General features: G+C 43.8%; 1 protein-coding gene across 4 annotated transcripts in view; it reads right to left on the bottom strand.

Moving 5' to 3' along the window:
• The window catches only part of TIAM2 (TIAM Rac1 associated GEF 2), a 189,244-nt gene that overhangs the window by 67,691 nt on the left and 95,998 nt on the right, over window positions 1-25,555 (bottom strand). For 3 of the 4 annotated variants that reach the window (XM_043592641.1, XM_043592642.1, XM_043592643.1), the window contains 5 exons: window positions 15,748-15,933; window positions 14,904-15,062; window positions 3,489-3,650; window positions 1,794-1,898; window positions 1,515-1,593 (listed from right to left, as the gene is read on the bottom strand). In XM_043592641.1, coding sequence (XP_043448576.1) covers window positions 1,515-1,593; window positions 1,794-1,898; window positions 3,489-3,650; window positions 14,904-15,062; window positions 15,748-15,933 — 691 coding nt within the window. The remainder of the gene's footprint in view (window positions 1-1,514; window positions 1,594-1,793; window positions 1,899-3,488; window positions 3,651-14,903; window positions 15,063-15,747; window positions 15,934-25,555) is intronic. The other variant, XM_043592644.1, reaches the window with a different exon arrangement.

Here is a 25,555-nt window from a genome sequence, read left to right as displayed (position 1 = left end):
CCTCTGTGCCTCAGGCAGAGCCTTGCAGATGGTGGTCACGAAAGGGGATCTTTGTAAGTACCCTCAGTTATTCAAAACACAAAGAAGATTCACAAATACCCACCACGGAAAGTAGAGTGGAGGCCACAAGAACACAGACAAAATGCTAAGAAGGCTTCAAAGGGAAAACCAATACAGCATTGGTCAAACAGACTATGTAAATTAAGAAACAAAGAGCATGTCCGTTTTATCAATTAAAAGAAAAAAAAAACAACAAAGAACAAATCACAAGAAAACATTAACATATTACAATGACTGGAATTTGATCAGGTGGATTCATTTCAAGGGGAAAAATTACATCAATGTATCCAACAAGAAATAGTCTTTTATGGAGATGTGTACTGATCACGTCTAATTATTGAGTGCCCATGGTAAAAGACAGAACAAAATATTGAAATGAACATTTAGACAAGAGCACAGTCCATGAGGAGCTCAAAGCCAAGTTTAAATACATACATATGGAAATGCAAGGATCAAATATTATAAAGTGACTTGGGTAACACTGACTATTAATTTTTAAATTGAAGGTAAGGCAATTAGATAAGCCCTCTTTACGAAAGTTAGAGCTTCATGGGGTGTCTGGGTGGCTCAGTTGGTTAAGCGTCCGACTTTGATTTCGGCTCATGTCATGATCTCATGGTTTTTGGGTTCGAGCCCCACATCAGGCTCTGTGCTATGCTGTCAGTACAGAGCCTGCTTGGGTCTCTCTCTCTCTCTCTCTCTCTCTCTCTCTCTCTCTCTCTCTCTCTCTCCACCCCTCCCCCACTCTCTTCTCTCTCTCTCTCTCTCTCAAACATTAAAAAAAAAAAAAGTTAAGACCTCCAGTTAGCTCATGGTGGATTTACACAGAAAAGAGGAAATGGGGCAGGGGAACCGTGAGGGGCAGCATTCCAGGCAGGTAAAAAGTTGAGACCAAGACATGGGGGGGTGAATCAGAAGTTACCCAGCCTAGAACAGCACCTCGCACGCAGGAGATTCGTTGTTACTCTTAATCACCATCACTTCAAACTCATCATTCCTTTTAATTACTTTGGCATTTTTCCCCAGTGTTAATGCCTCTCTCTTTTTTTTTTTTTAATTTTTTTTTTTCAACGTTTATTTATTTTTGGGACAGAGAGAGACAGAGCATGAACGGGGGAGGGGCAGAGAGAGAGGGAGACACAGAATCGGAAACAGGCTCCAGGCTCTGAGCCATCAGCCCAGAGCCCGACGCGGGGCTCGAACTCACGGACCGCGAGATCGTGACCTGGCTGAAGTCGGACGCTTAACCGACTGCGCCACCCAGGCGCCCCAATGCCTCTCTTTTTAGCCCAATATAAATAAACAGAGATGAAAGGAGAGAAAGGAAGTTCAGAAACCACGGTCATAGTTTACACTAAAACATAAACATAAATTTTAAAAAATGAGGTCCAAGATCCCGGGGCAAACTAAGCGAGGATGGACAGGGGTTCCCTGACAGGGGTTCCTAGGCTCACCGAAGTCAGACACACTGCCGGTCTTCGTGAGCTGCACGTCATAAACGCTTAGGGGAAAGATTTCTATTTCATCATAAACCTACAAAAGGAAAACAACAAAATCAGAAAATTTAATGTCACAGTGTCTTGGAAACTTACTTCGATGATTTTCAAACTAGATGCCAAATTCAAACGAAGACCCGCCGCCCCCCCCTCCAACCACATACTTCTAAAATCAAGAGGCCATGGATGGGGCCCAAAGTTCCCTTTCTAAAGCCTTTCTAAATGCACACCACTTGCCTGCTCTTGCATACATTCGTATGGCGCAGGGACGCAGTCCTCGACGTTTTCGTCTACTAATCTTCGAAGCTGCAGGCCATAGTGGCTGGGTTCCAGCTGCCGCATCTGTGGAGAAAATGACAGCTACTCAGATTTTGCATGTTCTTTCTAAACTCATCATGGTTCATTCAAAATCAAAGTGGAAATCCCTGAAGGAGATACCGTATGTGGCTTGTGGAGTTCAAACCCATATATAAGAGTTCAAATTTAAATGTGCAAAAAAAGAAAGAAGGCACAGATCATTATTTTTAAGAATGTTTTCTCTAAAGGGGCACCTGGGTGGCTCAGTCAGTTAAGGGTCTGACTTTGGCTCAGGTATGATCTCACGGTTCATGGGTTCGAACCCCTTGTCGGGATCTGTACTGACAGCTCAGAGCCTGGACCTGGTTCGGATTCTGTGTCTTCCTCTCTCTCTCTGCCCCTCCCCCACTCACACTCTGTCTCTTTCTCTCTCAAAAATAAACAAACAGTAAATTTTTTTTTTTTAATAAAGACACTGCTTGTCACTAAAGGCAGGAGATGTACTTTTAAGAAGTTATGGTAGTATACACCTGATAGAGCTTACCATCTCAGCAAATACTACCCTTTTATACATTGGTTTCACCTAGCTTGAAGTTGTTTCTCATTACTAATTTGCGAAATGTGAACAGTCACAGAACTAGGATTGCGTACTCCAAAATTTTTTCAAAAGGAAAGGGTATATTCACACACTCATTTGTTCGTTCAGGAATTGATCCCAGGCCTATGTAACTGGATCTAATTGACCCACTACTGCTTCTGGAATCCTCTAGCATTTAGAAGACTTATGAACTTCATAACTGACATTGTGGGTATAAAGCAATATTGTGGGCTGTCTGAATAAAAACCTTACATGACAAAGCGAAAGGAAATTTTCGTAAGAATGCAAGCGACATATATAAATGGTATCCTAAGGCTGAAGTCAAAGCAAGAAAATTAAAAGATAAATAAATTAAAGATCATCCACACCTACTGTGTACCTGGTAAAGAGTTACCAAAGTCTACATGCTTTTTCTTGCCATGTATTTGATGGCATTTTCTCTGAAAACTTAAAAATAGCTCAGCTCTGCTACGCCACCTGGTGGATTAAAAACATCTGCTCTGACGTGGAGTCTTATCTCAGGTTTTTTAAGACTTGGCATAAATGTTCTTTTCGGAAGGAAAACCCAGTTTGAATAATGAGTGAAACATCATCTCATGACAATCTCCAGGCCGCAACTGTGAATGGCGTATCAAGTTACTTGTTCAGTCTGGAGAAACTCGGTAAAACTGTTTAGGATTAAATCAAACTACTTCCAAGTTTATGCCACTTTCTTCCAGAGCAGCGTCTCTAAGGAATTTCAATAACAACAGTCTTCAAAATTATTCTAGATGTTAAAAATTATTCTGATACGTCTCCATTTAATTCTAAAGGCATCTATAAATTTCAGTAAAACAGCTCAGGTTCTCTTCACGAAGGCAAGGGGCCATAACCTAACAACTCATTCTGCTAAAAGACGGAAGAGGAGAATGCGAATTAAGTTAATAAACAGGACTATTAATAAGCATGTTGATTAACAGATGTTAATCTTTCGGCATAGGAGGGCAACATTAACGATTATTTCTACGGAGACGCAGTTCTGCAGCCAAACCCATTACCTTGCACGCCAAAGTCAAAATATCTTCTACTCTATGTTCTGGCTTGATCGTTACAGTAACTCCTTGATTATCCTGAAAATGAACATACGTCTGGACTTCCCATGTGTTGTCTCGGGGAACACCATCAGCTGTTGAACCGTATATATGCAGCAGTTCATCAACCTGTTTTCAGACACCACAAGGAAATATAGACAGATGTGATAAGCAAAGGACAGACACTACTAAAAAACTGCCCCCCGGATTCACGGTGTATTTTATAGAAAGCCCTGCCGCAGTTCTTGCATGTCTGGCTTCTCCTAAACCTCTGGGACAGACAAGCCCGGTGTCTCTTCAATCACTGGACCCACAAAAACTGAAGCCCAGGAAGGCTGACTGGAAGACAATGGATTCCTCATCCGGTGTCCTAGCCACGTGCCATCTGCCACTCAGCCCAAGTTAGAACACGACACTGTGGCTACAAGCGTGCCTGGCATCCACGCTCGCGGGTCTGGAACTGCCTGTTGACCAGGGCCCTGTGAAATCTGCATTTCTGACCCCAGTGAATTTCAACACGCTCTTGTTTATGGCCACTGATGCCTGCCCACAATTTAACCTGAACTGCACTTAATCCAAGCATGTTTCTCGTCTCTCTTATTTCTACTTGCTTTTTTCAAATCAGTCTCTAATCCTGGAGACATTTTTTTTTCTTTCTTTCAGTTATTTCACATCTAGACACTTAAAAATCATCATCTCCAAACATACCACCTTTAAAAGGAAGCTTTTCCCCAAGATATTTACTTCCCTAGACCCCATTATCATGGTAATTTGATAACCTCATGCTAACATGATTTATAAACAAAAACGGTTAACATTTATTAAGCAACTCGGAAATGTTGTCCTCTGGTTAGGTTCTTACACTAGCCTGGTAGAAAAGACTTGGGGATTAGAAATAAAAAAACCTGATGTTCAAGTTACACACTCTACCGTTTAATTAATAGTAGGACAGGACATTCACGTACTGAGCCTTGTCTCCTATTCTGTAAAAGGGTATATTAATAATATAATTACTTAAGTTCATTAATACAGATTTTGCAAGCAAAAAATATAGACGTGAAAGTACCTGATGCACTAGAAAATGTTACATATAGATTCAATACAATCACATTATTCTATCCTACCTATCATACATTAAAGTTATCATCAATGGATGACTTTACTTTGAATGTCATGCATAAAAAAAAAAAAAACCCTCAGAGCAAAAATTCCTCCAACGCAGGATTAAAAAAGTAGAATAGGTACGTTAAAGATTTCAAAAGAACAGGTTTAAGAAAAGCAAAGGAAGAATCAAGTTGTCTGTGCTGCCTTTTGGAAAATGTGGTATTCTTCTTTACAGTGATGTTTCTAGATCTGTCATGGATCTGTCATTTTCTGGGAAGATGATCATAGCCCAGAATGAGTATCCACCTCACGTGCCAAACCAAAAGAGAAAAAGAGAGGAACAGATAGATGCTTGCAGCCAAGGAGCAGGAAACCAGCACAGACCCGCTTTCCCCTGAAGGATCCTATCTCATACAGATGGCTTGTCCTTCTCTGATTCAACCTCCGGATACTTTGTCTCTGGGGAGTGATTTCAGCCAGGTGCATCAGCAATGAGCAGGGTCTCAAACCACGCTTGCTCGGAAGCAAAGTAAAAGCCCAGCAGAGGTCACTGCGGAGTAAGAAACCACACAAGAAGCCAGGCCAAGAGGAAGGAAGTCCAGTACTCCTGCAAAGCAATTTAATCCTGCACTTTGAGAGCAGAACAGGAAAAATGTAACTGAAGATCGACAGGTGGGGGGGGGGGGGGGCACACGAGAAATGCAAACTCACAACTTTCCTGCCCTCCTGTCCCCATCCTTCACTGTCCATCACAGAGCACCTGCCTTACACGGGGCCAGATGGAATAAGCTTTTTGGTTTTTTTAAGCAGGCTCCACACACAACATGAGGCTTGAACTCACGCCTCTGAGATCGAGGGTCGCGTGATGCTCTACTGAATGAGCCAGCCAGGCGCCCCTGGATGGAATCAGCTTTTCACATGCTATCAGTTCGCTCACTACTAACACCCCTCTATGCATTGTCCTGACCCTCTGTGGAACAGCTGAGGAAAACGAGGCTCAGCAAAGTCTAGAAATTTGCCCAAGCCCAAGCTCACACGGTGAGCTGGGATGGTGGCACTATGGGAGTCTAAAACCTAGAAACCTGGCTGCAGTCTGTGCTCACGACCACTGCACTACAGAAATCTCAACCTGGCAGTTACCTCCCCCACGAAATGGACACACAACCTTTCTGGATTCTTTTCTGTTATTCCACCCACACACACTACCGTTCTAACTGGACAAAATGGCTCACCTGACACTCCCAGCACCCTCTTGCCTCCAGAACCTTATTCATTTTCATTTCCTTTGCCTGCTTTATCTTCCCATAGCTTCAGGGCTGAACCCCATACATCCCTCAGCCTTGTTTCAACTGCTACCCCCTCTGCCACTAATGAAGTCTCTCCTGCTCCCTTCCCTCACACCCCTAATTCTACTCAATTAAAGGAGTCTACTGTCAGGCCTCCTGGGTGGCTCGGTTGGTTAAATGCCCAACTCTTGATATGGTTCAGGTCATGATCTCATGATTCACGAGTTCAAGCCCCACACTGGGCTCTCTGATGACAGTGTAGAGCCTGCCTGAGATTCATTCTCTCTCTCTCTCTCTCTCTCTCTCTCTCTCTCTCTCTCCCTGCAACCCCCCCCCCCACTCTCTCAAAATAAATAAATAAACTTTAAAACTAAATGAATAGGGGCACCTCGGTGGCTCAGTCAGTTAAGCATCTGACTTTGGTCCAGGTTATGATCTCACAGTTCATGGGTTCGAGCCCCACGTCGAGGTCTGTGCTGGCAGCTCAGAGCCTGGAGCCTGTGCTTACCTCTCTCTCAGCCCCTCCTCTGCTTGTATTCTCTGTCTCTCAAAAATAAATAAATGTTAAAATTAACTAATTCATCAATTAATTTTTAAAAATGAGTCTACGGTCTTTATATCCCTGTTGTAGCAGTCAGCTATGCCCAGCTAACTGGACAGTCATTCTCAGGCCACTCTCACATCCCCAAGCAGAGAGCAGAGGCTGTCTTTCCAACTCTGAGTCTCCCTTGACCCTTGACACAGTGCATTCTGCATCCACCACATATCCAGCACATGGGTACTGAATTGGATGCAACTAGAAATTCACAGTCATACATAGGCTTGAAAGGTGAAAGCTGCCCTATTTATACAGTGTCAAGATTTATACACTCAATCTTCCCTAAATTTCAAGAAAAGAAATAGGAGACTATTGAAGGGGAAGAAGTCCTGGACCAGAGAAAGGCTGCAGGTAAAGGCCAAAGTGGAAGGAAGGACAGACTATTCACATTCTATTCAATTAAACAAGGCTTTGTGCCTACAGCTGCTCCATGGAATCCTTTCCCGAGTCTCACCACTGACCTAAGATTGAGTAAATGATGGAAGAGATGATGCCTATCAAAGCCAAGGCTCTGGAAGATTCCTAGCCTCTCAGGAGATCCTGCAATGAAAATTCAAATGCAATTTTGTCCTGTGCATAACACACAACCTCAAACATGCAGTTAAAGAAAGGTAAAAATCTGGTTATTCCAAAGAAATATCAGGAATATGGAGCTGATTAGTGAATTAGAATGAGAAAAAAAGAAAAGGCTAGGTGTTTACAGACCTCCTACGTTGTCGTGAGCTTTGCCCACTTGGAGTGAAAACTAAACTGACTCCCTCAAGGGTCAGTGCTGTCCATCCATGCCGAGAATATATATACATGGCTTTACTTTCAATAAGCCAGATAAAATATTCTCCCGTATTCTTTTTCCTAAGACGAACAGAGAATCTTGAAAGCAAGCAAACAAACTAAGCCATCTGGAAAGCTCTGTTGCCAGACTATCCTTTGCAGAGGCGCTCTGTGCATCTTTGAACCACTCATCCAGAAGCCCATGGTCGGCTTCTCCACCAAGGCTGTGCACCCCCAACCTGCCTCCTCCCCCAGCTCTCCCCACAATCCTCCCCACTAAAAACTAGTTCCCAATTAGCCCACTCAAGGTTTCCCGTTCCTGGAGAAGATGAACATAGCAAAATTATAACAGACAATCAATCCGGTCAAATCCCAGCCTTGGGGTAGGCTGCTTATCTAATGTCTCTGGGCTTCCGTTTCTTCACATTTAAAGGGGGGCTAAAACCTTCCAGCTTCATGGGGAGGTCAGGAGATTGGTGTGAGGAATGGCGTTTGAAGGCACATAAACTGTAAAGGGCTGGTACAATGCAAGGGCACTGTTCTGAAATTCAGTCGGGACTGCAGAATCACATCCTAGTAGCCTTAACCACCAAAATTCGACAATGGCCGCTGTCAAGAACTGCCTGAGAACCATCCTTTGTTTCAAAACCCTGGGGAGCTACCGGGGCCCAGACCACCGTGTGGTCAGCTCTGGCCATCCACGAGATGATGGGATCATCATCACTGAACCACAGGCATGGCCACTACAGACCCACTAGCTAAGGTCTGCCTTCCTTGGAGGCGACTTCTACAGAAGCGTTTATTATTACTATTCCATTAATGGTCCTGAAAGCACATGTCAAATTACTTATGCTCAGTGTGCCTCAAGGAGAGAAAATTGAAACTCCGCATGTTCTCACAGCAGATGCTTTTGGATCAAATGGCTTGTAATTACTACTTGGATCACTGAAGGGAAGTGAGTAGCAAAATCACAATCTGGCTGTCACAAATGGGCCCTCTACCACAGTTGCTGATAAAAGGAAAGTGTATTAGCAAGTGAGATGAGGAGAAAACACAAAAGGAGTTACATGCTCTTGGTTTTCTTAATAACAGTAAAATGTCATGGAGGAGAAAAGTGTTTATCTCCTTCTTGGGCCAATGCCCAAACATCAGTTGATCTGAAAGGCAAACAAAGACCTAGCTCTCTGTACATGTATGTAGGTTGTGGAGGGTTCCACACTCCTATTTCAACAGACTACTAGGTTATGTTCAGGAGTAAGTGGGTTTCATTCACATTTTCCATTTAAGAAACCAACATTACTAACGTTGGAGCTAATGACTCATGTGACAATACTTCATTCACTCGCAGCCACAGAAAGTTGGGACGCCCCAAGCCAATTTTCCAAGACAGACAGCCAAGGCCTCCGGGCTCCACTATTTCTGCAGTGAAGCTGCTGGGGTAGCTGTGGGCCAGAGCCCCAGTAGGGGATTTGTTGTCACTATCTCCATAACAAACACCTCCCTTCGAACACTGCTTGCGACTCATTATTGCTCATCAGAAAGTACTCTATGAAAAGCTTTCATTTTGGGCTCGCCAAAATGTCCTTTCAAAAATGCTCAAATAAGACTGGCTTTACTCCAAACTTAACAGATTTTGAATCAGGATGACTCAGTGTTGGGACTGTTACAGGATGCACCAATTAGACAGGAATATTTAAAAATGCCTGTGACCCCTCCCTACCAAGGCTCAGGAGAGGCTGCCTTTCTGTGCCGCTCACAGACATGATCCACTGACTATATGCAAATAGATGTGCAACTTGTAAATACTCTCCAAGAATGATTAGCAGAGGAAAACTAGTGAAATATTATTCAACTAGCTATAGGCAGAATTTTAAGTCCCAGAGACACAAAATACAAATATCTCTAATTCCACCGGCAACTCAATTTAAACCTAGTTATCTGAGTACTGTCGCACAGAAATGATAAATACACCATTAAAGTAGCCGTAGAAGTCAAAAGAATTTTTTCAGTGTCCCTATGCCAGAGGCAAATTTTAGTGAAAATAGGAATAAATGTTTAAGCTCATATGCTTTAAAAAACAGATTGAATATTTGCCTCTCATCCATGATAGCACTGGTGGGACCTAGCAATTAAATCGCAAGAAGATCATTTGGTAATTTGAGCCCAATTTAAATAAGCACTAAGCTTAATTCTGACCATCAATAGCTTTTTTAGCAAAATTTCTTTTTTTTTTAATGTTTATTTATTTTTGAAAGACAGAGACAGAGCATGAGTGGGGGAGGGGCAGACAAAGAGAGAGAGAGACAGAATCCGAAGCAGGCTCCAGGCTCTGAGCTGTCAGCACAGAGCCCCATACAGGGTCCAAACCCATGAACCGCGAGATCATGACCTGAGCCAATCGGATGTTTAAGAACCAACCCCTCCCCCAGGCTCCCCAGCAAAATTTATTTTCAAAGTCTGACATAAGTTCCGTTAATAAAAAATGCTTTGGTGATATAATTTCTTAATTTCTAAAGAACTTTAAATTGCTATTTAATGAGGGAAGAGATACAACCTTAATATTATGGTTTTTGTATTGCAGATCAAACACTTCTCAACTATTATTAAAGGACTACATCTAATACAGACAAAAGGCAGGGGCACCTGGGTAGCTCAGTCGGTTGAGCGTCCAAATATTGATTTTGGCTCAGGTCATGATCCCGGGGTTTTGGGAATGAACCCCTCACTAGGCTCCGCACTGTGCATAGAGCCTGCTTTGGATATTCTCTCTCTCTCTCTCTCTCTCTCTCTCTCTCTCTCTCTCTTTCTCTCTCCCTCTCTGCCTCTTTCCTCCACTCGCACTCTCTAATAATAAAAATAAAAAATTCTCTAATAGAGGAAAGGAAAATTCATTAAGCGATACTATATCCTTAGCAGGGTGCTATAGACTAAGAATATCTATATAACCATTAAATATAAACTATACAGAGCAAGGGTCCCTATTACTAGCCTCCCCAGGAGACACGGCTGGGTCGTATCACTAAGGGTTAAAGGTAGTAAGAAACACGGAAACACAGGTGTCTCCCGCTTTTCCACAGTTCACAATGTGCTACTTTGCTTTCATGCAAGACCTACATGTGTACCTGTTACAGCTAACTGAAAGAAATCTATAGATTCTCACTTTGATGAAATCAGGTGAAAAGCAAAAATGTGTTCAGTGTCTGTTTTGCAAGAAGCCATTATAGAGACAGGACGCACACCCCACAACCAAGAGTGGCACCACCAGCCTCCTTCCCTGGGAGCTCACTCAGCACCTGAGCACTGAACGGTCTCGTGTCTGGGAGCATCTGAGCTCTACCTCCGTTTATTTTGCGCATCCTTTAGCAAGATGTGCCCGAAGGTATCCGAAAAGCCTAAGAGGTTATTTTTGAGGTCTGGGAATGCTCAAAATTTTTCCATATAAATTAATCGTGTCTGCCTCTTTGCTTTAGGACACTTCCTCTTACAAAAGGTTTCACAGGAATCCCCTACTTTCAGTGGGGAAACCTGTAATGGCGATACAATTTTTTTTAATCAAGTGAAAAAAAGGATGGTGACACCGTCTGGATTTTGAAATAGGCTGTACATGGGTATAGAAGTAAAGGGGCAGGGAATGGAAGTTGTTTACTGACACTTGTTTATAGAAGTCTGACGTTTTGATGACGCGATTTATAAAAAGGAAGATTTGGATTTGGCATCCTTGTGGCCCCACGGCTCGTCAGATCTAGCGAAAGGAGAGCACTGGGAGCAGAGAGAAACAACGCAGCGACACGGCCCCTGGCACCGGCCATTCCCTCTCACACCACCCCTCTTGCAGCCCCTGACCTCTGAGAATGGGAGGTCAAGGGGAAAGGGGTTTTGGGCGGACGTTTTCTGTCCCATTTGAGGACACCTCAGGCAGAGCAGCCCGCTGGGAGCAGGGTCAACAATAACAACAGCATACTCAACAGCCCTGGGGCCCACAGTGGGAACCGAACTCACACGAAGGCAGAAGAGGGAGTTGTCTGTGTTGTATGATTGAGAATCACCAGAAAGCACCTCTCTCACCCCTCCCCTCAGGACCCATCAACAGTGTAACACTCAACCATTTCTCGGTTTTGTCTAGTCGAATTGTCAATTGACTGAATGATCCCAATTAAGTGATTGAAATAACACTTCCTACTTCTGCAAAAGCGTATTAAAATCGTCCAAGCCTGTTAAAATCAGGTTTCAGCCTCAACAAATAGTTTAGAGGTTCACTGGACATAAAACCCAACATGAAATGATCTGGTGCAGATGACAGAGCAATCATTCCGTAACACAAAACACAGCTTTCAGGGGAAGGTATGAATTTGAAAACAAAAGCAAAAACAAAACAAAACAAAAAAACAACAAAGAAAAAGCATACATTCATCCAGACAACCTTTAGCCTACTCCACGATTCCATTCAGAAACGGTTCAGTCGAGCCATTCTGGAGACTAGAAATGACCCTTTGCTCTCCACTGAGGGCACCTGGTGAGCCACAGCATGGAAGTACTATCTGTGGAGATCTCTGAAAACCCTGAGGGGCAAATGCGATTTTGGATTCACTACACTCTCAAACAAGGTAAGTATTGCTGAGCAATCAGGATGCGTAAGTGAAAGTCGCTATTTTGATTTTAGTCTAGCCATGCCATTTTCAAGAGAGGTTCTCCATGAATTTAGAGATCTTCAAAATTACTTGGCACTCTGAGAATATTTCTTATTTACCCACTAGAGACCATCTGAATACTAAATTTATTTTCAACAGATTCATATAAAGATTCTGGACTAGCACTGCCCGCTAACCTTAGCATTGCATCATCAATGTAAAACAAGATGGCTGCCCCCTACAGGCACATTTCCCTCACGGGAGTTACAGAGAATTCCAGAAAATCCTTAACTGCTACTTGGTTCAAATATCTGATGGACAGGAAAAGGCCGGGGGGGGGGGGGGGGGGGGGCGGGGGGGAGACAAATGAAATGGCACTGCAACGTTCATTTGGCAGCTACCCCTTTTCAGTATTTAAAATTTTAAGTTCCATAATATTTACAGGATCTTCACATCAGAATTTATACTAAGTGTTAACTGTGCTACATTTAAAGTTTTAACTTTAACGTTGTCTTTTTTTTTTTTTTACTTCCCATACGGTTATATATTTCACTTTTCTATAATGTCATATATTATTCAAGTAATCCTGAATCTTCTTGATGTTGTTTTTAACCAAGCAGTACACATTTCTGAAGATGTGAAACAGAGCTCAAAGCGGAGATCACAAAACCACCATGATCAAGCTTGTAACTATGTTCCAAATGTGCACAGAACAAAAACTGTGAAGAAATACAGCTAAATATTAAAAGTGGTTGTGTTTGGAGGTGGGTGGCTCAGTTGGTCGAACACCTATCCAACTCTTGATTTCAGCTCAGGTCACGATCCCAGGATCATGAGATAAAGCCCCGCATAGGGCTCTGTGCTGAGCATGGAGCCTGTTTGCGATTTTCTTTCTCTCTCTCTCTCTCTCTCAAATCAAAAAAAATTAAAAGAGATAAATAAAAGGGGTTGTATTTCAGTAGAGGAACAAGGAACAATTTATTTTCTAATTTTTGTCTTCTAGATTTTGTAGTAAAATAATAAACATTAAAGGACTGGCCATTTAAATGGTTACCTACAGCACATCTATTTCATTCAGTTATATAAATAATAACATCATAATTTCGTATCTTTTTGAAATAAACATATTCAGGAGATGGGCTAAGTGGGTGCCCTAAGAAGGGCACTTGTGACGAGCACTGGGTGTTGTATGTAAGTGAGGAATCACTGAATTGTACTCCTGAAACCAGTACTAGCTGCACTGTATGTTAACTAAAATTTAAATATTAAAATAAATTTTAAAAAGTAAATAAGTAAATAAATAAAACATGTTTAAATGCTTTTTTCTCAAGAAATCTTACATTAAGAACCTTTACCGCGTATGATGGAGTAAAGACCATATTATGCTCATATATAGTTAGTTACATGTCAACATTTAAGAAAAATAAGCAAGTTATCAAGCTATTTATCATCATTACATAGAATGGACTGTCTTGGGGAGCCTGGGTGGCTCAGTCGGTTGAGCGTCCGACTTCACCTCAGGTTATGATCTCACAGTTCATGGGTTTGAGCCCCATGTCAGGCTCTGTGCTGACAGCTCAGAGCTAAGGACCCTTGGCTCTGCTTCTCTCTCTGCCCCTCCCCTACTCACACAGTCTCTCTCTCTTAAAAATGAATAAACGTTAAAAAAAAAAAAACAGAATTGACTGTCTTGACTAAAACCAAAATTTGACTCAAATAACATTATTTAAACTTCACATAAGTTCAATTCAAAAATTAAGCCCAGCATTAACCAATGGTCTACTGTTGAACTACCATCGATAACAAAGAAATATTTTTCCCTTGATAACCAACACAAGAGAACTTTGCAATTAAAGAACAAGTCAAACCACAAACTTTAAATGTGACACTCTTTCCATCATACAGGAGTATATAAAGATTGTATGGGAGTATGTAAAACAGAGGCCATGTGACAGAAGGTTCATGTGTCTCCGCCCCCTTAGGTCAACCTAACCACCCCCAACCCCCTCCTCCTTTATTGTTTCAGGGCTGTGAACAGGTCAAAGGAGTGGGTTCTATGGGTTATTTATGCAATTCGCAAAACTAGGATACAAAATCAAATATCCATAGAACGTTATAGAGATGTTACCGGAAGCATATTCAGAATAACAACATGCTAAAAGTAAAAACAAAACTTCGTCAGCCTTAATCACATTGTTCCTTCTCACTGAAATGATCAGAATATCACAGGACGACTCATCTTTTCAATAGTCTTGGAAAAAATAATAATCCTAAAAACACATCAACCTGCAATATAAAATCCATCATCTTATACCATATTAACGTCATTAGGAAATGTTTCAGACAGGAATATTCAAAACGTTCTAAAAACCTTCACTGTACACGGGCCCCATTTCCGCAAGAGGGGCTCAGATTATTTTTAAAGTATTAGAACAGGTGCCCTGCTTGGTCAATAAGCAGGCTGCAATAGCCCAATGCTGCAGACCTCTGGATCCAGGTAGGTCAAGGCCAGCCCTGGCCTGCGGGCTCTGTGCGAACAAGCGTGAGGAAGTGACTTCACCTCTGCAGGTCTCTGGCTACTCATCTATAAAATGGGATGACAAAATGCCTACTTTGTATCATAAAGATGAAGTGAGAAAAGTGGCACAATCGATAGAATTTGGTTGCCGTTAGTCTATTATTAATTTCACGTGTTTGTTTTAATGGAAACTCTTATGCAGGGGGAAAAAAATTCTAAAGGCAAGGAAGAGTGTGAATTCTTTTCTGATTAGTGTTATTTTTGTGTTCCTGGCGCAGCAGGTGTGAGCAAGGCGAGAATACCTTTACAGAAGCGCCAAAAAGAGGTCGAGCCACTTGCGTGCTGTCATTTGGAAAAAGCCCGTGCTAAGGGCTGCATTCCTTTGAGTCAACTTTTATCTCATTCTTAATGGATGGTGAACATTTATGATGTGCTGACTATCAAGGATTTTCCACTAAGTCTGCTGTCCTCCCGTACCGAGGAACTCGCCTGAGTTACGGAAGGTCTTTTCTCCTTCCCTTTTCTTGCCAGCGTGTCCAGTCCTTTCAACGAAGAAAATATGCCCTTCTTGTTTCTTGCTCGCTGGGTCAGGGAGAGTGTTCTCTTCCGGAGAGCAGAGTCATCTCGAGAACATACCTAATTGAAAACACAGTTTAAAAAATCTTAAAATGTCATTATTTGGGGGACAGGATTCACCGTTGCCTGAACTGGAATAAACCTTGCTCGCTTAGCCTGTGTCCTGACCAGCACCGAAAGCTACCGCATGCCTCACATACCAGAAACGCATGCGCCCTTCAGATGCCTCTTATCTGGACGACACGAACCTAGTTACCACTTTCAGATCTCTCCAGGGTGGGCAGCAGGTGGGCAAAATGATCTGCAGACCCCCAGGCGAGAGCCAGTACTCGCCACAGAAGCCAGCCACCCAGAGGCCATTTCAGAAAACCCAGAGAGGCTCCGCGAAGCGCAAACAAAACACTCTTCTCTTAGTCCTTGAATTCTTCACACCCCTGTTGCTGTTCTTCAGGGTTTTCTACCTTCCTGACGGTACGAAGCCTACCAGACAGAAAGGCAGATGGAGATGCGAATATTTAATCACGGTCTACGAGTGGCTGGCTTCCTCGAAGAAACAGCAGAGAAGCCAGGGCTCTTGATAGCAGGATGCCTCCCGCCCTCCAGGCCCTCAGTGTCCGGCCCCAGGTGGCCCCTGGTCAGTTACTGGGTCAAGTCATAGGACAGCTGAACTGCAACCAGCTGGGAAAAGGTGAGCATCCACAAGTCTCCCCGAAAGCCACTGAAACAGCCTTTCCCGGGAGCTTACCAGAGCATGGAAAGAAGAAACGGACAAGATGCCCAACCTGCCAAGGGCCAGCTTGGAGGGGCGGCTGGCGGCAGCAAGGAGGCTCTTGGGGTTGGGCAGCTCCCCGCCTTGGAGGCTGGCCAGGTAGCAGCGCGTCCTGAACAGGTCCATGTGCAACTTTTCCAGATTCTGCTCCCACTGCTGGATCTGTTTTGGAAAGAATGGGGGTAACTTAAATTAAAATGAGAAGTTTTCGTGGATCCAAGTGAAAATAGGATGCCTTTCACAAACCGCCAAGGAAAAATTTGTTTCAGCAGGTGCCACACGGTTGAAATCAGCCTTCCCGGCTCACCCCATCTCAAGCCCTCCTGCCTAAACACGCCAGGTCTGACGGCGCTGTACCTCATCAGGAGGGCAAGAACAAAACAAAACCGGGGGTCCCAATACAAAACCACACATGCCGAGACAGCAAGACCCTTGTTGAACTCCGGCACCCTGACCCACGGCAACTTACGGCAGGAGGCACACCTGTAAGCTAGTTACTTCACTTTAATTTCCCTGCACATTTACAGCCTATGATCTTCAACCAGATTAATGGAATTGCACACAGACAGAGGCTGGATAATGGACACAGTGACTTTACACTGTTGTGCATTCTGAATAAATGATTCAACGTAATAAGAAACAAACGGGGATAGGGGGGCTCCTGGGTGACTCAGTCGGTTAAGCGTCAGACTTCGGCTCAAGTCGTGATCTCGCTGTTCCCGAGTTCAAGCCCTGCATCAGGCTCTGTGCTGACAGCTCAGCCTGGAGCCTGCTTCGGATTCTGTGTCTCCCTCGCTCTCTGTCTCTCACACTCTGTCTCTCTCTCAAAAATAATAAAATAAACATTAAAAAAAAAGAAAGCCAATGGACTTCAGGGATAAAGACAAAGAGAGCTTTTACTCCTATTTTAAATGTATAGAGAATAATCACCATCTATACATATAAGCAGCACCTGGGTGGCTCAGTTGGTTAAGCGTATGACTTCAGCTCAGGTCATTATCTCACGGTTTGTGAGTTTAATCCCCGTGTCAGGTTCTGTGCTGACAGCTCAGAGCCTGGAGCCTGTTTCGGATTCTGTGTCTCCCTCTCTCTCTGCCCCTCCCCGGCTCATGCTCACACTCTGTCTCTGTCAAAAATAAATAAACTTAAAAAAAATTGTTTTTAAATATACATCTGAATAAATTAAAACACATCTAATTATTTACACAACTGAAATTTCTATGTGCTTCTTCAAAATTGAACTTATGAATTGGTAAAGAAACATATTCAAATTCGGGGGGGGCACTCCCCCTTCTTCCAAGGATCAGAACACATTTTGTTTGCGTATCACCTTTGAAAAAGGCTCTAGTCGCTCACCAACACCAGACTCAGCGGCAGGGCAGAAAGGTGGCCTTCCAACGGCGGCCAGAGCCATCGCCACATCCAGGAGAAGGTCTACAGCAAAGGCTTGTCATTAAGATTCACATGTCACTTCATTTGCAACAGCTGCCTCTCTAGTTTGGCCATGTTAGGCATCCAAGCAGATTTTAACTATTCACAGCAAACTTTCCTTTAAGGCCAATCTTTAATACCGGGTAAATGGTATTTTGCAAGATCTCCAACACTGAACACTATGCTCACTGCAGTCTCTCCGGAGAGAAAAGCAGTTACAAAGTCTGGCTTTTTTCCAGACTCCCTCCAAGTCCTCTGGATGGGTACCTCTGGAAGGTCACTGTATACCTTCTCTACATGAAAGAAACACAATGAGGGGCGCCTGAGCGGCTCAGTTGGTTAAGCATCTGACTTCGGCTCAGGTCATGATCTCACCATTTGTGAGCTGGAGCCCCCCGTCAGGCTCTGCACTGTCAGCTCGGAGCCTGGAGCCTGCTTCGGAATCTGTCTCCCTCTATCTGCCCTTTCCCCGCTCATGCTCTTTCTCTCTCAAAAATAAAATAACCATTAAAAAAATTGTTTTAAAAAAGAAACACAATGGCTACAAGATTTAAAATAATTTGTTGATTCATCATGGTGTGTCAGCAAAACAACAAAGTCCCAGAGTATTCTGAAATTTCTCAATCTCCATAGTGAATTTAACCTGTTTAAGCTTCTGCACATCCTTATTAGCAATGCGATAGCCTCCTGGGGTCAGCCTTTTATAAAAACCAGAATGATGTGTTGGATTTTAAAAATGAACACGTCCTTGGGGCGCCTGGGTGGCGCAGTCGGTTAAGCGTCCGATTTCAGCCAGGTCACGATCTCGCGGTCCGTGAGTTCGAGCCCCGCGTCGGGCTCTGAGCTGATGGCTCAGAGCCTGGAGCCTGTTTCCGATTCTGTGTCTCCCTCTCTCTCTGCCCCTCCCCCGTTCATGCTCTGTCTCTCTCTGTCCCCAAAATAAATAAACGTTGAAAAAAAAATTAAAAAAAAAAAAATGAACACGTCCAGGCCATATACCTGAAGAGTCTATTCATTAAGCGTGAAGCCCATTTCAAACTCCAACAATCCTGGTTCATAGCCTTAGTGAGGACCACAGCTCTAGACTAACAGGACAGTCCAAATTGAAACTGCAAATCTCTTCTTGAGCTTGCCACATGAGCGCATTCTAGATTCCAGAAGTAACAAAAAGGTATTATGCAACCATGAGCTACCAGCTACCAGAAGCTGTGAGGCACAGTGAAAACTATACTCCCAGTTCTGCCTCTCAAATATCTTCTCTAGCGGATTCCCAAAAATCCACAGTTACAGATGCATTCTTTTGTCTTCTAATAACATGTAGATGTTTCTAGACTGGGTAGTCTACTAAAGCATATCCCTCATTTATACCTCCATGTGAAACCGTTTATGAGGTCATCTCTAGAGGCTCTGTTGGGGGTGGAAGCATCAGAGGAAAGAAAACCAATGGGGCACTGGATACTCCAAGAAAAAGAAGCCCATGCCACCCACAGTGGATTAGCAAGACAAAAATAAGAAGTAAAATAAAATCTGGGTCTAGGTCAATCGTGAGAGATTAGGGAAGACGAAACTCCTATTTTCACTGAATTCTGCAGTTTGCCAACATTTGCTTTTGTTTTTAATGTGTTTATGTGACTCCACACCAAAACACCACTGGAAAGTGAAGACCACACCGGCTCAGTGATACCCAGGCAGTCTTAAAATCTTGTCAGAAACACTGTGATCATCGTCAGCCTAGACATTTCCACCCAAAATGCAGTTAAATTCATGAGAAGGCAATGGATTCAGATGCTTATGTCACTGGGGGACCCAGACAGCATTAAGATGGTCCCTAACATATGTGATGATGCTTCAAGAGAACTACTATCTCAGTCAATACTCTACATTGTAGAGGTCGTTTTAAAATTGAATTTCATTCAGGCAGGTCACGATCTCGCGGTCCGTGGGTTCGAGCCCCGCATCAGGCTCTGGGCTGATGGCTCAGAGCCTGGAGCCTGTTTCCGATTCTGTGTCTCCCTCTCTCTCTGCCCCTCCCCCGTTCATGCTCTGTCTCTCTCTGTCCCAAAAATAAATAAACGTTGAAAAAAAAAATTTTAAGTTGAATTTCATAAAAAATGTAAATGAGAAGGGACTTGATGACTTCTCCATTTCAACAATGTTTCCCACGTTCATCCTGACTCAGCCTTTGAAATGGTTCATTCTGTGTCTCTCAACTTGACTGGGCCATGGGGTGTCCACAGTTACAGTCAAACAGGAAACATGGGTGTTTCCATGAGGGTGTTTTTGGGTGAGATTAACATTTAAATGGGTAGGCTGAGTAAAGCAGATGGCCTCCCCAATATGAGTGGGCCTCGTCCAATCAGGTGAAGGCTTGAATAAAGAACAGAAAGGCTGACCCTTCCCCAAGTAAGGGAGAATCGCTCCTGCCTGGTGACCTTCAAATTGGGATACTGGCTTCTTTCCTGCCTTTGGACTTGAACTACCAGCTCATCCTGGGTCTTGAGTCTGCCAACCTTCGAATGGGAAGGACACCATCAGCCCACCAGGGTCTCCAGCTTGCCGATGCTGCAGATCATGGGACTTGCATGCCTCCACAGTCACATGATCACGTTCGTTATAATAAATCTCTTTATACATATTCTTTCATACATCCCACTGGCTGTGTTTCTCTGGAGAACCCTGGCTGATACAGCCTTCAGCTCCATAGATTCCTGTAGCAGAGTCAGTCATCATTAGTCACATCTATTCCATATCTAAAGACAATATTTCTCTTGTTTGGAAGGCTGTGGTTCTTTTAAATGAGGATTTGTGGCTGGATAAGAAACAATGAAATATTCCATTTTTCTTTCCGCGGACTCACCCAAGTTGTAGGAAAGGAATTGGGAGAATACCAGGTAAAAGTATCAGGAGGGCATGGATTCACATGCTCGGGTTACTTGGAGGCAAGGGGGAAGTAGATAGGCTGATCCACGAGTCCAAAACAGACCCTGTGACACTGAGAAAGTCCGCCGCCCACTTAGGCAATGAGCTTGCAATTACCACACCCTCGTTTCTCAGCGGAGGAAACTGAAGCCCCAGAGGGAAGTGACTTGACCAGGGCCCCGTAACGAGCTAGCCCTTCCAGACCCGCAAAGGCCCAGAGCAGATCCTGAGGTGAGCAGCATGTGTGGAGAAGCTACCATCAAGCACTTGCAAAGCAGCCCCTGAATCGCAGGCCCTCTCACTCATAAGGCAGATGTCTGCGTGCCATTCAACACCCACTGCGGCAACTCTCCTGTAAATTTTCATCCAACTGTCACCTTTATTTCTCCCCCAAATCCCCAGGCATTCCATGTGGAAGGGAGACTATCTACCCTCTCACTTGGGTGCCCCATTCGTACTGAACACTTTGCCTTCAGTCTCCTTCCAGGTTTGATGTGCAAGTTCAGCCCAAATTTTAAGTGACGTTAACTAAAAAGATAAACATACTTTACAGTTACCCCTCAAAGATGAGACAAAGGAGGAGATAAAGATACGTTTTTATAAGGCAGAGAAACAGAAGGCAGTTTTGTAGCTATTGCAATGCTACCCTGGTAAATTTTAATCACCATCATCATTAACACAGTAATGTTATCTGACATCACATTTATTAGGGAATTTCTGGAGACTTTTTTTCTAACATTATCAAAAACTAAAATGCCCAAAATCAATTCCCTTAATCGTGGCTGTGTTTCCCTTTTCTAAATTCCTTAAACACTGATCATTGTCCCTAGACATTTCTTTATCTTTTAAAATAAATATCAGGACATGAAAATAAAAACTCAAATTCTATGCAGATTGAGCTTTTGTTTCTTCTAACATCCTGCACAAAACAGAAAAATGGCATGAAGAAAACTCACTCTAAGGAATTAACTTCCACTGCAAAAGAAAAAATCACAAAGAACAACATTAAGGAAGAAAACCCCCACTTAAGCACTGTCACAAAAGCAATACAAAAGTTTCCTCCTTAATATTGCTAATATAGCTATATTTATTTAATGAGCTCAGAAAGATTGTGGTCTGCTGTAGAAAGTGGGAGGGGAGGAGAGGAAGCCTCATGCTAAAAATACCAGATGAATAAGTGATACATAAAAACGATGACAAGCACATTCCTGCCACACCCAATACCCCTAGAAAAATATTTTCTACCATTCAGTCATTTGATCACAACATTTGGTCATTTGTCCATTACAAGGTCTGTCCTCAAAGATCATTAGTCTTTCCTTCTTGGTAGAGCAAGTTGAAGTATTTTCCAAGCACTACAACCTAACCTTCTCAGGAGAATCCTGCTAGCGACAGAGACTGCACTGGAGTTAACTAGTGGGTGGAACATCCAGCTAAGGCTTAGAGAATCTGTTTTGTTTTGTTTTCCTTTGAGAGAGAATTCACACATCATAAAATTCACTCCAATTTCTAATGGATACACTTCCTATCAAACCGAGCCAAAAAATTCAACTTATGGAAATCATTTAAAATCTAATTTCAATTTTCTATAAAACCACGGATCACATGATTAATCAGCAAGCAAAACACAATCTGATTCACAAAAGTCTTATCGAGAGGCAACAGAGCCCAGTGGCTGGTAGTTGGTAGTAGTTTGTAGTCAAATCCCAGCTCCACCACTCACCGGCTGTGTGATGTTAGAAAACTGACTTAACCTCTCTCAGGGTGTGTTCACTCATCCATCCAACAGGTGATATGTACAACTTTACCTCATGGAGTTACGGTGAAATCATACATGATCGTGGCCTGAGGTAAGAGCCCTGGTAAATAAACTCGTGGGCCCTGAGGACCGGGAGTGAGGCCAAAGAGAGGATATGTTAGCTGGGAATGAAAAAGGGAAGGCCTGAGGGAAGGAAGGCCAGAGCTGGCGTCAAGGAGCGGGGGCGGGGCCCACACAAAGAAGAGCCCAGTGTACCACAGTGAAGAGGACAGAAGACACAGGTACACTCACACACCACCTGGCGCTTTGTTCGATGGATACAGAGACGGAAAAGTTACAGATCCTTCAGGAGCTCATCTTTCAGACTAAGAGCAACCTAATGCACAAGGCGATAATTATAAAATAATGTGATGAGAGCAATAAGAGACCCCGAAATTATGGCAGATAAAAGAGGTCCCTGCTGGAGTGAGTGGAAGGAAGTCAAGGGAAGCCTCCTGATAAAAGTAATCCCTACACCCTTCATCACAGATGAGAAGGGGTGAGCCCAATGACAGGGGGCGGGGCAGGGGACAGGGCGTGTCTGTACATAGATGTGTGGCCCATATGGGTCTTCTCTGCCTGAGGGGGGGTGGGGAAAGGAAGGGGTGGAACCTACAGGAAGTCTGGCACTGCTAGGAGAGGTTATCAGGGGCTTCATCTTATAAGGAGTAGAAGCCAGGAAGGATTTTTAAACCTGGCAATCACATGATCAGAGCTGCTTTACAGATGCAAACACTCTGGCCTGGTATAGAAGAGGCATCTGAGGAAGGGCAAAAGTGACGGCCTCTGCCGCGGTACAGGAAAGGAAGAAGACATTCCTACCTGCCCCTCCAGCTCTCACCTGCACACCGTGTGCCTGAAAACTCAAATTGCCGCGGTGTTCAGGGTGGTTGCAAAGCTCTCTGCCTCTGTTCCTCTTGGCCTGGCATTCCCTTCTCCATTCCTCTCCTGATTAACTAACTCCTCACTCTTCAAGAAGCAATGCAGGCACCCCTCCTCCAGGAAGTCTTCCATGACTACACAGGAGGCTAACCTTCCCATTTGTCTTCCACAACAGTCTGGAATATCATTTACCCTGGATTCATTAAATTATGTTGAAATTATATGCTTAACTGTCTGGCACCCTGCCAGACTGAGAGCCCCTGAGGGCAAAGACAGCATCTTCCTTGAATCCCCGGGCTGTGCACATTTGCCTGGCCCAGATACGCACTTAATATTCACTGAACTCAAGTGAAAGCCCAGAACCTCCATAATCTGGCCTTATCTCCTCAAATCCCTTTCGCCAATACCTCGCTCACCAATGTTTTATTCCCCAAATGGCTTCCCACAAGCACACACCCATATCATATTTTCCTCAAGGCCTTGCTTACTTTGCCCCCGCCCCCACCAACTCAGTTTCCAACTGCCTAGGTTCAATCCGTCCTCTTTACCGTTTCGGAACTTTGAGTAAATATTTAAAAGAAGTCCACGTTTCACAAAGCCCAGAGCAGACAGGAGCCCGGCGACCAGCCTGCGGCCCCCACCACATCCTCCGCCCTATTCCGACTGCCTTCCCCCCACTGCCCCCCCCCCCCCCATGCCCGGGGCCTCATTAACCAGGGGAAGTGAGGAACACACGGAGGGCATCAGGATGCGGGAAAGCCACCTGGGGGGAAGCCAAGATCCACGAAGGGTGGTGAGGTTTTGTCCCTGTTTGTTTAAAATAATAAATGGAAAGGAAAATAAAGTACCAACTGGACTTAATTTATAACTCTTCCTCCCTCAGAACTTCAAAAGGCATCCAACGTGGAGACGGCGGCACGGGCCGCTCCACATTGGATAGGCTCGAATGAAAGCTGCGTCATCCCGCCCCACACAATCTCAGAAAGGCCCTGGGACCAGCCCACGTGATGGTCTCTTTCAAGCAGAGCACGTTACCACCCAACACTATGAAGATCAGCCGTTATTATCATGATCGCGTCGTTTTATCTTTCTAGTTGGATAGCGTGTACACAGTGATCTCCTCCACCCAAGCACATCAAAGAAAATCCGTTTCCGGAGACTTTACTGTGCATGATGTAACGTACCCCGTAAATTCTGCTATTATTAGGCTATAAATGACCATATCTGATGTTCTGGGGGGGGGGGGTCTCTGGGGGAAAGCGCTACATAGATAAAATATTTTCTTTGACGTAAAATAAAACATAGTGGCATGGAGATTTTTAAGCGGTAAGTAGACAAAGCACTACTGCTCTTTCAAAGAAGCTTTTAAAAGGGAGTTTAGAGAAAAGTATACAGTTATGGGGTATTTGGGAGGTCGTGTTCTTATTGGTCTGGATTTGAAAACATCTTTGCCTTCGTAGCTTCACGTAACATTCTCTAGTCAAAGACCATCTCATAAAACTAATCCTAAGCATGTGCTTGTTAGCTGCCTTGACTTTTCATATTCTTTGCGTCTGCAAGTAAAGAGCTAAGAGCTCTCTTTACAACCATCTGGCAAACGAGCTAAGGACAGTGAGCATAGCAAATATAATTCGTGGTACCCACTGCAAAGACCTCTGGGAAAACAGGACTCAAGTACAACCTTAAAAACTGCCGATATGGCGAGGAGAGTATTTTCAGGTGGAATTTCTAAAGATCAATCCCAACTGTTTACCAAAAATTCACAAGTGCAACAGGAGAAGGGAACTGTGTATACGGGGGGGGGGGGGGGGGGGGGGGTGAGGGTAGGATGAACCGAAATGAAAACATTAGTAGGATCAGGACAGTGTGCTTCAAATAACTAATGTAATGATTCTGATAAAGAACGCATAATGTGCCACAAGTAAGAATTAAAAGAGCTTCTCTTCAGCCAACCAAACCATCAAAGACCCTTGGGTCTGTATAGGGTTTTATGTGAATGTAACTCCCCTCCCAGAGATATCATAAATTAATCATTGGTCAGCTATAAAAGACACTTAATGAAACTGCATTATGGTATAAAATTACGTTTACTGAGAATGTGTATTTTTTTTTGTTTGTTTGCTTGGATTTCCTAGGGCCACTAAAAAAGGAAAAGGGAAGGAAAAGGGGGGCAGTCCAAGAGCCTCTGAATGTTGCCCAATTTCCCTTCTCGCCATCGACCCAAACATTTGACATTATATAAGGACCTAAAGACTCCAAGGTGGACATCCCTTTATAGGACTAAAGTATGGCTTCAAAGGTAAATTTTAGAGAGCCAATAGAAGTTAAAACCACATTTTTCCCATATAATCAGCCTGAGACTGTTTTATCGGGGCGCCCCAAACACTCTGAGACACCTGAATCCAGGAGTTCCACCTCTGAGGACAGACAGACAACTGTGGCTCCTGGATCCTGGAAATTCAGGACCACACGTGAGATGTGGCACAGGAAAAACCGGAAGAACCATTTCTCCTTCTTCGAAAGCTTTGTGATTTGTCAGGTAACCCTGACCAAGGCTCACATCCCTACACGCCACAGAGACTGAAAGCTGGGAGATCGGGACCTGCCTCTGCGTCTGAACTCTTCCCAGACTGAGCAGAGGAGGCTGCTGCTCAATCAGAAGCAGGCAGAGGGCAGAGAACACGGGGTGAGCTCCTGGGGGTCCTACTTCCTCCTGTGGCTGTGTTCCTGCCAAGGCTCCCGAACACCTGCCAC

This window comes from Prionailurus bengalensis, chromosome B2, assembly GCF_016509475.1.
Source record: "Prionailurus bengalensis isolate Pbe53 chromosome B2, Fcat_Pben_1.1_paternal_pri, whole genome shotgun sequence".
Lineage (NCBI taxonomy): Eukaryota > Metazoa > Chordata > Mammalia > Carnivora > Felidae > Prionailurus > Prionailurus bengalensis.
The sequence above is the reverse complement of the archived record's forward strand: the minus strand, read 5'-3'. Positions and strand labels throughout refer to the sequence as shown.